Source organism: Ceratotherium simum, chromosome 25 (assembly GCF_057802395.1).
Source record: "Ceratotherium simum simum isolate JZ-2026a chromosome 25, ASM5780239v1, whole genome shotgun sequence".
Classification (NCBI taxonomy): domain Eukaryota; kingdom Metazoa; phylum Chordata; class Mammalia; order Perissodactyla; family Rhinocerotidae; genus Ceratotherium; species Ceratotherium simum.
This window is the reverse complement of record NC_141924.1, coordinates 22,668,849-22,685,693: the sequence shown is the minus strand read 5'-3', so window position 1 is coordinate 22,685,693 and position 16,845 is coordinate 22,668,849. Positions and strand designations below refer to the sequence as shown.

Sequence of the window (16,845 nt, the reverse complement as noted above, 5' to 3'; positions counted from 1 at the left end):
GCATAATCAAGCTAGTTAACATATCCATCACCTCACATAATTACCATTTTTTTGTGTGTGTGTGCTAAGAACACTTGAGATCTCTTCTCTTAGCAAATTTGAAGCATACAGTACATTATTATTAACTATAATCACCATGCTGTACATTAGATCTCCAGACCATACAAAATGTATTCATCTTTTAACTGAAAGTTTGTATACTTTGATCCATATCTCTCCCTCTTTCACCCACCCTCCAGCCTCTGGTAACCACCATTCTATTTTCCGTTACTATGAATATGACTTTTTTAGATTCCACATATAAGTGAGATGATGCTCATCTTTTGTTGTTGTTGTTGTTGAAGTATAATTGACATACAATATCCTATTATTTTCAGGTGTACATTATAGTGATTCAATATTTATATATATTATGAAATGGTCACCACAATAAGTCTAGTTATCATCTGTCACCATACAAAGTTACTACAATAGCAATATTCAATTCTTTATTGAACAATATTGCCCTTGCAATTTTGTATATTAGTAATTTGGATTTTTAGGATGCAAGATATGTGTAACTATCTTCCTTACAAATTGGAGGACTCTGTATTGTTGCATGATTCAATATGAATTAAATTTATTATTTTAATAATATAAGAAAGAGACTGTCAATTTATAATGAAGCTGTTGGCCAATTAAAAATGTGTTGAATTTAATAAATCATAGACATCACAAATTGTGACTGCTAATGAATTGTAACTGTGAGTCTTACAGTTTTAAAGCTTTATTTTTTACTTTCTTTTGGGGAAAAGATGCTTCATGGAAAACATGTCATGGTCCGTGTTGGTGGAGGCTGGGATACTCTTCAAGGATTTTTGCTTAAATATGACCCCTGTCGAATATTACAGTTTGCTACACTAGAACAAAAAATTCTAGCATTTCAAAAAGGAGTTTCTAATGAAAATGTACCTAATTCGTCTGCCAGAACACCTCAGCCTCCTGAAATGAATCCTTTGTCAGCAGTTAGCATGATACAGAAACAAAAATCAAAACCTGGCACACCAGTTGGTATTCCAAGGAGCAAAGAAAAGCAGGTATGTCTACCAGGTGTGTTGCTGCCAGCATCTTCCCTAAAAGGAGGTAATCTGGGCTCCGCATCAGTCTGTTCTAAATTGCCAAATTCTCCAGCAGCGTCTTCTCACCTCAAACTCAAATCTTCAAAAGACGTAACAAAGAAACCACAGACTCCTTCAAACAATGCATCATCTTCTTTAAATCCAGTAGATAAAGGCACTTCTTCACCAGCTTTATCAAGAACTGCACCTTGTGTATCTGAGTCATTGAGAAAATGTATCTCATCACCAAATACTCCTAAGGCCAAGTTTATTCCAGCCCAGAAGTCAAGAGATGTCCCTGAGTCTAGACTTTTGCCAAATAAATGTTCTGAAAAAACTGAACCAAAGCATTTGAAACACAATCATATGTCTTCCAGAGATAATGCAGTATCTCACCCAGCTACACATTTAAACTCATCATCAAAGAAGCTACCTAAAGCAAATATACATGTAAGGCCTAAACCTTCACCTTCTTTCCAGTCCCCTGCAAAAATGACAAAATCCAGTTCTAAAACCATAACCACAGGTCTAGGAACACAGTCTCAGCCATCTGATGGAACCCCGCAAGCAGGGGCAATGCCAGCACAGAAACTTAAGTCGGCCTTAAATTTCAACCAGCCACTTTCTGTGTCCTCAGTTGCTCCTTCAAAAGCAGCACAGGCATCGAAAGATAAAAATATGGTTTCAGTTGCCAAAAAACAGCCTCAGAATAAAAGTATATTCCAGAAGACAGGACCCAGCCCCTCAAAGTCCCCTGGCCGTACCCCACTGTCTATTGTAAGTCTTCCCCAGTCTTCTCCCAAAACACAGACTGTACCAAAGTCAGCACAGACTGCCACTAAGAGCCAGCATTCAGCTAAAGGGCCTCCGAAAAGTGGCAAAGCCCCAGCTTCAACCAGGAAACCACCCTCATCTGGTAAGGAAGCAGTTAGTGGAGATAAAAAACCTACTGCAAAGAAAAAGGAAGATGATGACCATTATTTTGTTATGACTGGAAGTAAGAAACCTAGAAAATAAATACAGATGTGTCATTTTAAGAAAACAGAGGGAAGGAAGAGAATGAATGTGTTAGCTTCACATCCTCAAAGTTTCTTGTCTTCGTGTTTGTCCAAATAGATTCAGACATTAAGTACAATAAGATGGGGGTAGAGGTTGGGGATGGGGGTAGAGGTTGGGGTGAGGCGAGGGCTCGGAATTCACATATCTGAATTCATCAGAAGGTACCCTTTTGAGGCAGACATTTGTAAAATCACCACAAGTTTCTTATTAATAATAGACATTTATATGATTTTCAATCCATAACATCTTTGTTAATGTCTGCCCTTAAAGGGAAATGTAGGGTCAAATAACACTACTAGAGTTATAGCTATAGTTGCTATATTTTTGAATATGTATTAAATGTGGAGGTTATATACTTGCTGATAGCAACAGTGGTGCTCTTAATTTTAATAAAAAAGGAACAGTTTGGCACTTCTCTTACAAAAGGCACCTAATTTAATTTCCTGATCAGGATTGCCTGATCGAACAATACTAAGTACCAATGGCTGCTGCTGATTAGCTTGGTGTTACTCTGGGTTTGGTAGAATTCTTATTACTTAAATTCTTTTTTAAGCTTTCCAAATCAGAAGAAACTGATGTTTTAACTGGCTTACATTAACATTGGTAATATTTTGTTACCAAAATTTTTGGTAAAACAAATTAAAGTATTGAAATATAAACTGAAATTTGGTAAGAAACAAAATTTTTTATTTATTTATAAGAATGTACACCTTATATTTTAGATGGATGTTGTGCAATGTGAAAGGGGAAACTGATTTAGTAGCGTTTAGCATATTAAAAGTATTTTTTAATAATGTAATTTCCTATGAGTGCAGATATGAACTTTTACATTAAAATAATGTTTTAACATCAGAATTATGTTTTAACAATCTTAAGATTATATTAAAGAATCTCAGAGTGATGCTATATAAAAGTTCTATCATGTGATTATTTTTTTTTAGATAGCACAATACCAGTTTTAATTAGATTCTTCCAATTATGTTAATTTTCTTTAATAAATTCATGCTGCCTTCAGTTTTCCAGTGGCAAGTGGGCAGTATATATGCAGCGTTTTCTGTTCTGTAGACAATTCTCCAAGGAACATATCCAGATCGTGTAATGACTGCATAGACTCCATTGACCTAAGATGATATTTGTAAATAATTTGTTTTTTAGGGGATTGTGACTATTTAAAAAAACATTAATGTGCTTTCAGAAGTTTTAGGGATGTGTTTAATAACTTTACAGTATTATCAGTTATCACAGGTTATTATATTCAATACTGAGGTTCATGTTTCCCTATTTTAAACTAAAATGTGTTTTCTAAAGAAAAATACAGAATGGTTTTTACAAATGTGCAATCACAGGATAAGCGTCTTAAGCTGACTACTAATGTTCTATAGATTATAAAGCCAGAAAACTTTGTATAAAACTGAGTGATACTTTGTCTGAGGAATACAGTTAAAATCAAAGATATATGCAGGCTAGTTTTTAGAATACTTGATGCTTCTCTTCTTAAAAGAGACAGTCACTGGGGCCGGCCCGATGACACAAGTGGTTAAGTGCACGCGCTCCGCTGCAGTGGTCCGGAGTTCGCCGGTTCGGATCCCGGGCGCACACCGACGCACCGCTTGTCAAGCCATGCTGTGGCGGCGTCCCATATAAAGTAGCAAAAGATGGGCATGGATGTTAGCCCAGGGCCTGTCTTCCTCAGCCAAAAAAAAAAAAGAGGAGGATTGGCAGATGTTAGCTCAGGGCCGATCTTCCTCACCAAAAAAAAAAAAAGAGAGAGAGACACCAAGTATTTGGTGTAGCTCTAGTGTTGATCTGGGCATTGAAAGAGAGAATATTTACATCTCTGGAAAATGAAGTCAATGTTCTAGAAGTTCTAGAAGCTTTATGTATTTAGTGATCAGAAATATTTTCAAAGAGGAAGAATTTTACCTTCAAGAAGGAATTTATTCCCTTGTACGACCAAACAATACTTCTGTATCAGTAACTTCTAGAGCTTAAAAAAAAAAAGTAAATGATATTATAGCCAACCTATGAGTCCAAGTAGATTTTACAATATGTAAACAGTAACTTTTGTGTTGAGAATAAGTAATCAGGAAAAAAAGTATCCCATGGGGATGTGGCACATATTCCAAGAATTATTTTTTTAAAAAATTGGAAGTTAAATTATAAATTGCCCCATTCTTCATTAGTAGGGAATTTCTCCAATTATATTCATGTTGAATGAATTTTTATTTACATATGGCTTACCCTTCCAAAATAAAGGTTTTTAAAAATAACCATGGCTGGGAGACACTTTCTTCAAATATATTTTGAAATACTCTTAAAGGGCTAGTGTTTCCAATTGTGTTCACAATTTTTAAAATACATTGTTGAAATTGGAAAGAAGTTTTCCATTTTTTCTTAACAGTGCAAGATTTTTAAAGATTTTTTTCTGTTTAATATTTAATAAAATGAATATTAAGCTTAAGTTACTGAAGTACCGGGAAGAAGAAATAACATGTACTTTCAAAAAGAATGTCATGAGCTTTTATTTTTCTTTGCTATAATTTGTTAATGTGCCTAATATATCAAATTAATCTTCAGTGGAAAATGAAATGCTTATTTTTACATTGTTTGGGCTTACAGTAGGTGTTTAAGGCTTATGTCTTCAAAATGCCTTGATAAATTAGATGACCTCTAACTTTCCTCTCCACACTGAGTTTACAGTTCTTAATGGATAAGGGAAATTTTTTTGAGAAAAAAATACTGTTTATTCTGCAGTCTATCTCTGTCTGATTTAAACATCTATTCCTGGGCCGACCCCGTGGCGTAACTGTTAAGTTTGGCGTGCTCCGCTTCAGTGGCCCAGGTTCGGATCCCGGGCATGGACCTACACCACTTGTCAGCCATGCTGTGGCAGTACCCACATACAAAATAGAGGAAGATTGGCACAGATGTTAGCTCAGGGCTAATCTTCCTCAAGCACAAAAAGAGGAAGATTGGCAACAGATGTCAGCTCGGGGCAACTCTTCCTTAGCAAAAAATAAAATAAATAAAAAAAAATTATTCCTTCTTTAAAAGCCTTCAATAACAGGTTATTAGATACATTCTTACATCCAGGTTTGAATACTGACTCCATTTGAATCCAAATTTGTGTATATTCTTTTCTTGTGCCGGCAGCATTTGTATCAGTTTTTAACTTATGTTTTCTCAAGTATTAAAATTTAAATGTGTATACCAAGCTCTCAATTTGCTTTTTTGTGTGTTCTAAATACATTCTGATCACTTGGTTCATGTGAGACATTGCATATATGAAGCATTCATAATTTGAGTAGTTTTAATTTTATTGCTATGAAAAATGCCCTTTTTATACTTGTGAAATTTATTTCACTGCTCCCTGGAGATAAAGTTTTGCCATTAAGTAACAGTATTTCCCCAAGTTGCTGTATCTGCTAGAAGTTTGTCTGAGTAAGGCTAGACTCATATTTAATAATCTCTGAGATAATAGAAATAATTTATCAGTTATTAAAACAGAATTCTATAGATCACACAAGTATTGTGTTCACAGAAGGCTGCTGATAGCAGGAATTTCCAATTCCTGTAATTCTGTTTTAATTTCACACTTTGACACAGTGAGAATATTCTTGAAGTACTCATTTTTTTCCTATATTCATGATCAGAGCAATTATAAAAAGCAGTTAATTCAATATATATTTCCTGTGATGTTTCCAAAACGCAAACAGAAAAACATCATTTAGACAAAGTTCTCATATTTTCCTATTTTTGAATGTAAAATTTTCACCCTTTTAATTCATTTTATGAAATTTTGGGGAATATTAGGAAAATACTAGTGAAACATTTGCCAGTAAATCTGAAAATACAAAGACGTATTTTATTAAATTTAAGCTGTTTTCATATAAATATACTATTTTGATCTTGTAGAAAAATACAAGATTTGATCTTGAAGAAATAATACATGCAAAGATTGAGCTATAAGGATGTTGATCAAAGCACATCATTAACATTGATATAACCATAAAACAATACCATACAGCTATTAAAAATGATGTAGATGATTATCTTAAAAGAAGTGTGTATGGTGATGAAGTGGTTTGTTTTGAGAGACTGCAGTGATAAGACATTAATATATAATATTTCTTAATTTTCTGCATTCAACCAGGCACAGCACAATACTTATTACATGTTACATGGGCACATGGTATGTGTTACCTATTATAGTTAACCCCTTGTGGCTAGTCTTTTAGGGTTTCATACAATAAATTTTATTTAATATGACCAACTTTCTTAAATTACTTTTGGTAAATTATTTCACAAATTATCATATTGGAATGAACAAATATAATAAATAGAGTGGATTAATGGTGGGTATGACAGTTGAAGACCCCTGGTGGTCAAATGTAGCAGTGTTGAAACACTTTTGTATCTACTCCTATCACCATTTACTAAAACCTGAGTTATGGGAGATAGAGGAATAAGACAGTCATCACATTCAAGAACCTTGGGTTTATATAGCGCTTTGCAACTCACGAAACAGTTAGATTAACATCCAACTTTCTGAACAATTCCATGAGACGGTGTTGTTATCTTCATTAGAAGTAACCGCCATAAGGACAGGAATTGCATCTGTTTTGTTTACCACTGTTCCCAAAGCCTAAACCAATGCCTGGCATACAGTAGACGTTCAGTAAATATTTGTTAATAAATAAATACATGAACTCTCCTTGTAGATGAGGAAACTCAGGCTCAAGAAAATTGACAGTAAATATAAAAATACCTACTAGTATTGATTAATTGAATTTTATTTAAAGGATAAATATTTTTACCTCTTCATAGTTTTCCACAAACTCGATCTGTTCTTAATGTAATAAAGAAAATAGGACTTAAGTCCCATCTTTTAAAAAATCCACTGGAATATCCTGCTGTTTATTCTGAGGAAAATTTTCCTGATTTAATTGTTTTTGAATTACCCTTTATTTTAAATATTCTAAGCTTGAATATATTTAGAGATTACTGTATTCTTATGTTTTTAGTTTAATATTTATAAAGCACTTAACTATGTTCAAGTTATTCTTGGAGTAATGAGTTATTGCATTCAATCCTCAGGACACGGTGAGGAAGTAGGAGTGCTCTGCAAATATTTGCTGGATAAATGGATGAGAGAAAAATCAGCTAAATCTAGCACAAAATACTTATATTAGCAATTAAAATTAATTTCCTGATGGTGCAATGGAAATAGATATTGGTAAAATATACTACTGTAGGTGGCCCTAGAACCTCTGTTTTAAAAAACATTTAAAAATAGGTGATTGTCCTCTGAGTAGAAGGTTTCATGTGCTTCTTCCAAAAGGAATAAATAGATTTAAATTTCTCTCACAGCCCTGAAAATATGATACAAAGTTGTGTCATGTAGATCTCTCCAATAATTTTTTGCACCATGCCAGGTGCTCGGGAACCCAATAAATAGCTGTGGAAGAAGACGCCAAACTGCGGTGTATACTGGAAGAGGAGTGGAACGTAACATTTTAAATTTTAATTCCAAGCACTGAGGTAAAATGAAGGCAAGCACCTTTAAACAGCAATTTGCAGTAAGTTCCATTTACCTTAAGTATCAACAAAAATAGTTTTTGAGGTTCATGAAGTCCCAGGTCTTCTTACAGGTTAAAAAGAAAAAACAACATTGCTGAGAATTTCAGCCTTTGAAATCAGTGGCACTCAAAGAGCAAGCTAAGAAGGGAGAATAATTCGGAGTCTGCAGAGGATATTCTAGCAAGAGATGCGAGGCGCTATTCTTTTGACTTACCCACTCCTTTCTCCATCCCAACCTTCACCCTGCTCACGATTAAACATCACCTACTCAGAAACTTCCAGACCCTCCAAACTCAGGTTGGATGCCTCCAGTGTACTTTCTTCCCGACTTACCTTTCTCCTGTCATTGCATGGCACCTAACGCTAATTTCCCACCTACTTATCTAAATCCTTCACCAAACCTAGGGTGGGAACTCTGTGTCTCACTTGTTCACAATTACATCTCCTGCACTTAATACCTAAATGTGTGTGGAAGAAAGGAAGGAGGGAAGAAATATCCTTTTACTGATGGAAATAAGCACCAGGATGTGTAAAGTGAACCTCTAGTATAATATTGTTGATCCACCTACTGTGAAAGGATTTTTTCCTGAGAAAATGTCATGGTAGAGTTTAAAAAAGCCTGCGTACATGATCCACTTATTTTTGGAGAGGAATGGAGAGGAGAGGAGAGGAGGGCAGTAATAAGAGAGGCCTTGAAGTTATGGGTTTCTTTCGTTACATTAACACAACAGAGAATACTGTACTTTTACAGAAAAAAAAATGTTAGAAACTTCCCGACTTACTATCCAAGTTTTTGTTTTAAAATATTTATTTTCAGGGTTGTGAGAGGATACTCAGAGCATAACATACAGACTTAGATTAGCAGTGGTCCTAATGAATACTGAACAGATGAGGAAACTCAGTCACGGGAATTTGTTGATAAAGCCTTTTAGCTGCAGAATTAAAACCAACCTTTGAGCAGCAGAGTGACATCAGAATGGTAGAGGTAGTTGTCCCAGGAGCTATGTGAATCATCCCAGTTGCTGGCCCCTTCAGTGGGTCCTAAATGTTTTGGGTCCAGCCTAGCAGGTTTCTTGTATTACCTGTATTCGTGACTGGTTCTAAAGCAATCGACCACAATGCAGTGCAACACCAATTCATTCATTTGCTCACCTAGCACACAGTTTTTCTGGGTGCCTGCTCTGTGCCAGACACTAAGCTGTGTGCTACCCATATGGTGATAAGACCGGTCACTGCTCTCTAGGACAATACAATCTTCATTCAAGTGGTTTTTAAAAAAGTGTGATGTTCTTTTTGACTGTAGCCCACTCAGTTCTTTCTTTGTGATTTACCCATGGGATAAAATACCTTGATGAGAACAGCTTGTCTTTTCTCATATTGCTTCAGATCAGGAGCCCATAAAAGAAAATGAAAAACTGGAATTTGTATCTCAAGAACAAGAGTCATTTACCACCAGTTGTTACTGAGAGTATAGAGTAGTGAGAATCGAGTCCTAAGTGAGAGATTGGAAACGGAAAGGAATCTGAGCTTTCTCTAAGCCATTACTTAAAATCAAGAAACACACATCTCGAATACAAGGATGATTCTCTAACTCTAGAATATTTCCTGTGACACTGGGAATTGATTCCCCTGGCCCCTCCACTAAACTCCATCTCGGTCTTAACAAGTGTGTCACAGAACAGAGATGGGATCTCAAGCCAGCTGCCTGTCGGAAGGCTGGTCTCCCTCCAGCCACCTCAGTTATGTCAGAGGAGCACAGCTTAGGGCAGATGCTCCCTGTGATTTCACATCTCACTTCCTTGTCCTGCTGCCCCAGCAGATGAGACAGGAAACTTGTCCTGTAAAATGCATTGCTACAAATCATAGAACAACACCTTCTGGGCCTTTGTAGCATTTTCCTGGCTGGCCTGTGGCCCCGAGGGACTTGTAGGCATCCTGGGAAGACCTGGTGTGTTAGGTCAGCTCTTTTGCTTGAAGGAAACAGATTCACTTTGGTTCTCTAGTACTGGGTTGTTTCATGGATACAGAGAACCAAAAGGACAACAGGATCTGGCAGCAACCCAGAAATATCTGCCAGTGAGCCTCACAGAAATTGGAACCAGACTCATTGAGAAGCCTGGGGAGCTCTAGAGATAAGTAATCTCATATCCCTTCTGCAGCCCAAGCTCCCACCCCTTCATTCTGTGCTCTGCCGTGAACAGAATCTTGCCAGCCTCCAAGTTTCTGCTCCTCTTTGTGTGTTTTCTTGCATCTTTTCTGGAAAAAAACACAAAAAAACAAAAACTACCTGGTACAATTTGAACTACCAGTTCAAAGCCTCAAGAGAGACTCTGATTGGCTTAATTACCACTGTTCTTTTTTGGGCAGAGTTTTTTGTTCCAGGCCATTGCCTAGGTCACTATGGATTGAATGGCTGCCCTTGGGTCATATACCAATGAAGTGGCTGCCTTTAGATCATATACCCATCCTCCTTGATCAATTAGCATGGTGAACATATAGGTCGAATGGTTTAGAGCACGGCTACCTTGATGTAGGAGTAGCTTGGTTCACTTGTCTTAGCAGAAGCTGCAGCCAAGCAGTTCTCCTTAAAAGGCTGAGCACGACTCATTTGTTTAGTACTCTTAGAAAACAAGTCTAGAATTTGGTTGAATTTGGTCTGAGCTACCTAGGGAGGTCTCTTGCATCAAGGAACATCAATTTCCAGCATTGACCTTTTCTTTCAAGGTCATTGAGGCCAACATGACAGAGATGTGTCCCCTGGATCCTCCCAAATCCAAATATACACTTTTGATGGCTGAAAATGCTCAAATACATGGATGCTACTGAGGATGAGTATCAATTATGCCCAAAGTAGCAAGGTTTGTTTCATCCCTGGATCCTGGAGACCCACCAGCCTTCCCTGAATTGGCCCACTTTGGGATCTTCCAAAGCCCTTTTCTGAGTGGGAGATAAAATGTTCTAGCCCCTCACTTCCTAATTTCTAGAGAAGCCAATCCAACCCTTACACTACAGTGTCAAAACAAAGCTATTGATTTAATCAATTCATTAAAACTATCAGTCAAACCAGTGCTTGGGAATCATGTAAATAAAACAACGGATTGGTTGACTTTTTCTGTTGGTGGTTTTGGTATTTTGTAGACACAGTCTGAGATGCCCAGAGTTAATTTTATCAGCCACAATCATTCCTACTCTGAAATTCTGTCCCAATATGACTTTCAACAACTTCTTGAAAGTGTTCAAGGGCTTTTACCTGTCCTGAGTCTTTGATTGTTTTTTCCTCCTAAGACATTTCTATTAGATGAAATGGCACAACTGTATAAGATAAATTAAGATTGATTTTTATTTAATAACAGTAGCTTCAAAGCTAGTAGAGATGTTAAATATATTCATTGCTTGCCATGCCTGTTTGCCTCCTGGGATGGCAGAACTTTGCTATTCCTTACAATTCTTCTTTGTTGTTGAAATGATTTCAGAAAAAAAAAGTGCTATTAGCAGATTTCGCCACCATATTTAGAGCTTCTTCCTAAAACCTGAAAGGGTTCTGAGATCACCCTTAAATAGCACTCACTTTGTGCCAGAGTCTGTTCTAAGTGCTTTACATATAGTAACTCATTTATTTTTTGCAACTCTATGAAGTAGATTCTATTATTATCCCATTTTATAGATGAGACAACTCAGGCACTGAGAAGATGTTTCTTCCATCCCTCTGCTTGTTAAAGAAGGTCTGACACTAAATCATCTCAAATACTTGATCACGAGCTCTTTAGCTTTCTCCAGAAGTGATTCACTGGGCAGAAAAATGTGCTGGTGTTGCCTGTCAGAAATGTCTCATAGGTGTGTTGGCCACATGTGCAGTGTACCTGGTCTGTGGTATGCTGGTGTGCACAGGAGTAACACAGCCATTGGCCTCCCCCAGAGCCAAGACTAACCAAATACACCCTCTCTTACATCTTCAACTTCTCTCTTTTCCCCTTAATACTGCAAACATGCTCAAGTCTCTGATTATGCTTTCTCTCTTCTTTTTCTCCCCACTCCCTCATTCCCAAGTGGCCACCATGTGTTGGTCAGGATGGGCAGGGCTTTGCTGCAGAAACAAGTGCTTTAGCTCTCGTGGCTTATGGCAATGCAGGTTACTGCTCGCTCATGCTAGATGTCCATCAGGGTCATCCGGGGCTCTGCTCATCGCAGTTGCTCAGGGACCTGGGCTGATGGAGGCTCCATCTTGACAAATGCTTCAGTGATTACTGTGGCGGGGGAAGGGTGTGGGAATGGCCAGCGCCTCCTTTTTGAAACTCTTCCCTTGGTCCTCCTGACATGATTCTGATTTTTCACATGAGTCTCTGATCTCTCACTCTTCACTCCTGTTTTCTGACTTGTGTTCTTTCTCTGCCCTTTCCATGTAGCTACTCCCTAAGGACCATTCCTTGGCACTCTTCTAACAAATACTTTGTCTCTTGGCAATTTCTTCTAAACTGTGGTTTCCAGTACCATTTCTGTGTGAGTGATTTCCAGATCTTTATTTTCAGCCCTATTTCCCTGAGCCCCAGTTCCATTGTCAGCAGCCATCAGCCTTCTCCCATTATTATCTCAAAATCTCTTATTTGGAGATTTCCATCTCCACCAAATCTACTTTTCCTCCTGACTCCCCTATTTCTGTTGACATCCTTTCCTCTCCCCACACTGAAACTTTCAAATTATTTTAGAATGTGTCTCAAATCCAACCCCTCCCTCTGTTACTGCCCAAGTTCATGGCCTTCTCACCTCTCTCCTGGAAGACAACAGCCTCTCAATAGCTCTTTGACCACACTTTCAGTTTCTCTCCATGGCTCAAGGCTGCACATTGTACAACTCCAGGGAGCACCATTCACGCTGTATTCTAGGTGACTGGCGCCCCCTGGAGTTGTGCAGTGGCCTTACAGGCCCACATTGTGTCCATAGTAATCTGCCTATAGCTCAACTTGAACCCTGACACATCACTGCTCAAAAACCTTCCTTGTCTTCCCATTCCAACCCAGATAAAGGCCAAATCCCTTGATTTATCCTCCCACAGGTCATGGTGGAAGTCATCCTCCCTCTTCTGAACTTCCACATCTCTCCTACAGCAAGTAGCATTTTCTATCCTGCATTATAGTGATTTAAGAACAGTTTTTCTCTTACCTACTTGATCAATGCGAAGTTACTTCTTACTTTAGGGATTAAATCAATAAAGATTATTTGCTGTTAATGGTGGAAAACCCAAGGCCAAAATGGCTTAGATTTTAAAAGAGAATGTACTGGCTCACATAAATGGGAATTGCAGAGGGTACATCCTACTGCTTGAGGCATAGCTGAATGCAGGGCTCACGCTGAGATCCTTGGGACTCCTTCCCTCTCTTTCCATCCCAGGAAGCTGAAACCACAGCAGGCCTGTCTGGCAGGAGCTGGAGCCAAGAAGGGGACGCAGCTGCTGCCAGAGATGCTGCCCAAGGCAGCGAGAGAGGAGAAGAAACACTCCAGCTTCTCCCTTTTCCTGTCCTCCAATGGCTTACTAGTGCCTTCCATTGGCTGACACTGGAGTCTGAGAAATGCAGCCTGTGGGGCTCAGAGCAGAGCAGGGGAAGAGAAAGGGGTGGGTCTGAGAGCAAACAGGCAAATCACCAGCACAAGTAACTCACTCAAAGTCATACAACAGTAAGCGGTGGAACCTATCTTGAACCATAGCTGAAGCTCTGAATCCTGTTACCCCAAGCAGCACTGACACAAAAGAGCACTCTAGGTGGAGCATCTGTGTGAGCAAAGGCACAGGGGGGAAATTCTGGGACATGTATGGAAATAGAGCTGCAGTGTAAGGGGCTGGCAGAGGAATAGAGGGGAATAGGATTCACGCTGGGTAAAGCCTGAAGGCCTGGCTCAAGAATTTGGCCTTTGTTCAGGAAGCAAAAGGGAAGTTACCGAAGGAAAAAAGTAATTTATTTATAGCTATAAAAATGTCAGAAACAGGAAGGAAATGCCTTGATTCTCTTCAAACAAAATCAAGATACAAAGTGAAATAATTCTCAAGGATAAAAATTATAAATATAGTAAAGAGTTGCTTTTTCCTAATTTTTTTATCGTTGCCATTTTTGATACTGATAACAGAAATTAGAAATGAACATTCATTCATTCATTCATTCAAGTGAGGCGCTACTATGAACTGGGCACTGTGCTGGGGTTTTAGAGTATGCCAACACGAATCATCTGTTGGGCTATTCTGATGTTTCCCTTTTCTTTTGAAGGTGCAGGAGAGCACCCCATGTAATGACTTTTGGTCTGAAAAGAGATCTGTGGTGTCCAGAAAGTACATAAAATGGGTGTTCACTTTGTACTCACTTTATGGTTTTAAATCTCAAGGTCATATGCTCTGGCTGGCTTTATTTGAAGTTAAAGGGCTTGACTTCACTTGCAAATGTTATTGATGGAATGTGCACAAAATAAGAAGTGTCAGCTAAGAAGGAAAATGCCTCTGGATGAGGGCCCTAAACTGAGAGATTCTGCATCTTTCATGGGGCTTAGTTATAAAGCCCCATGATACTTCTATTTGTTTAATCACAAACTGAAGATACTTGCCATTTAATAATAAGTGATACCATCACCATCTTCAGCAACACAGATGCACCAACTAAATGTGTGACTGTGAGCCATACACCACTAGGCATGTCACAAGGGGACACTCTATGTTATATAAACGGTTCCTACCAATGGCTAGCTTTACAATTTTTAATCAACAGGCAGTGAGTCAAGAAATATGAATCCCTAGGTGGTTGGAAAATTTAGTTCAACTTCCCTACCATGACTCAACACTTGTAGCTCTTTCATTCATTCATTCATTCATTCAATGCTTATTAAGTACTTGCTATCGTCCATGAATTCAACAAAGATTTATTGCCTACATGTACTCAGCTTTGGGTAATGGTGAGCAAAATAGATATGGGTCGACTCCTCATGGAGCTTGCAGTCTAATGGAAGTAATGTCTATGCCCATAGTTTGGCACAGATTGTGCTGTCAAAAAGCTCACTCTTTCACAGGGAACATAAACTTATAAGCGTAACTGCAACCACAGTGTGATGAGTATATGAAGGTGTTCATTGGGAATGAGCGGTGATCTTTCCAAGCGTCCAGGGAAGGCTTCTCTAAGAAGCTGATGTGATAGCTGGGACTTGAAAGAACAAGAGGTTCCAGATGTCTAGGGAAACATGTTTTGAGTAGAAGGAGTGGCAGAATACTGAGGTACGGAAATGTGAAACATCATTCACAGTTTGGAATACTGAGTTCTGAGGGCACAGGGTGGACAGAGCTAGGTCATGTGGGGCCTTGTGAACCACGTTTTGGAGCTCAGATTTTATTCTGAGGCTATGGAAGCTGTTGATGGATGTGAAACAGAGGAATGACATGATTGGGTTTGCCTTTTAGGAAAACCATCTACCAGCATTGCGACTCCAGGAGCTACTAAAGAGACAGGATTGATGCAACTTGGCCACTCCCCGGATGTAGGGGTGTGTGTGCGTGCATGTGTGTGTGTGTGTATGTATGTGTGGTTATGAGAGAGAGAGGGAGAGAGACTGAGGGCAAGAGAGAAGAGTCTAGGAGGCCCCCAGGCTTCTGGCTTTTTGCAGCAGCCTCTATTCAACCCCCAGACTCCAGACTTTTCACACTAAACACATTCTGTAGGGGACAACCAGACCTATCTTCCTTAAACAGCTCTTTTGCCATGTTGCTTCTTGCTTCAAAACTTTGAGTCAGTGTTGTTTTTTTTGTGTGTGAGGAAGATCAGCCCTGTGCTAACATCTGCCAATCCTCCTCTTTTTTTGCTGAGGAAGACTGGCCCTGGGCTAACATCTGTGCCCATCTTCCTCTGCTTTATATGGGACGCCGCCACAGCATGGCCTGCCAAGCTGTGCGTCGGTGTGCGCCTGGGATCCAAACCGGCGATCCCCAGGCCACTGAAGTGGAGTGCGTGCACTTAACTGCTTGCACCACCGGGGCAGGCCCCTGAGTCAGTGTTTTTGACTCCACAAATATGAGTTTTTGAACTTCCTTCCAAGGCCCTTTGTTGGGTCTACTCCATGGTTCCAACTTTAAACTCCTCTACTCACCTCGACACTCCTCTTTTCACTGTTGTACAAACCTTCCATTCTCTTCCATTTCAGTGCCCTTGCATCTTCCCTCTAGTTATCTCAAGATTACCATCCTCCGAGGTTAGCTTAAGCTTCATCTTCTTCATGCAGCCTTCTCTGACCACTTCACGCCTAACTGATCTGCTATATCTTCATCTGCTTAGCTTGGAGCTAAGCACATGACACCAGAATATAAGCTTCATGAGGGCAGGGAGTTTTGTCTATTTGTTCACTGCTACATTCCCACACTCGGAACAGTGCTTGGAACATGGTGGGGACTTGATAAACATTTGTTGGATGAATGAATGACTATTCAGTCCTCCATAAATATTTAAGAAAGAAAACATTAGCAATAAATAGAACACAATAAATTTGATCATTCATTATGTCAACAAGCATGTACTGAGTGATTGCTATGTGACAATCATTGTGTGGCTTCTGGGTATTCAAAAATAATTAGACCTGCAGTCCATCCTCAAGGAGTTCACAGTGAGAACAAAATCATTATCCTACAGAATCAAAATCTGGTGAATATTTTCATTTTAACACACCCCCAAATCAGCAGGGAACAGTACAAACAATAGATTTTCGTTAAAAAGAAAACAAGAGTTTCACATCCCTTAGATTTCAATATTTTCAAACTCTGATAACCCCAAACTTTGGTAAAGTTGTGGAGCAACAGCAACCCTCAAACATGTCTAGTGGGGAGAAAAATTAGTACAATCACATTGGAGGGCAATTTTCCAGTTATCTAATAAAAGTGAAGATGTGTGTATATGACAGTCCAGCAATTCTACTTCTACACAGAAAAACTCTCAGACATGTGCATGGAGACAGACACAAAAATGCTAATTGTAGCACAGTTTGAAATGAACAGGTAGAAACAACCAAAATGATCCATCAACAGCAGAATGGATAAATAAATTGTGATTGTATCCTAACAGTGGAATCTTCTGGAGCTGTGAAAATGAATGAA

At 38.8% G+C, this 16,845-nt stretch overlaps 1 protein-coding gene across 2 annotated transcripts in view; it reads left to right on the top strand.

Moving 5' to 3' along the window:
* Nucleotides 1-5,370, top strand: part of GAS2L3 (growth arrest specific 2 like 3) — a 30,360-nt gene extending 24,990 nt beyond the window's left edge. For both annotated transcript variants that reach the window (XM_087449051.1, XM_087449052.1), the window contains one exon: nt 795-5,370. In XM_087449051.1, the coding sequence (XP_087305177.1) occupies nt 795-2,114 (1,320 nt within the window). In that variant the 3' untranslated portion in view covers nt 2,115-5,370. The remainder of the gene's footprint in view (nt 1-794) is intronic.
* The last annotated feature ends 11,475 nt before the right edge of the window (nt 5,371-16,845 follow it).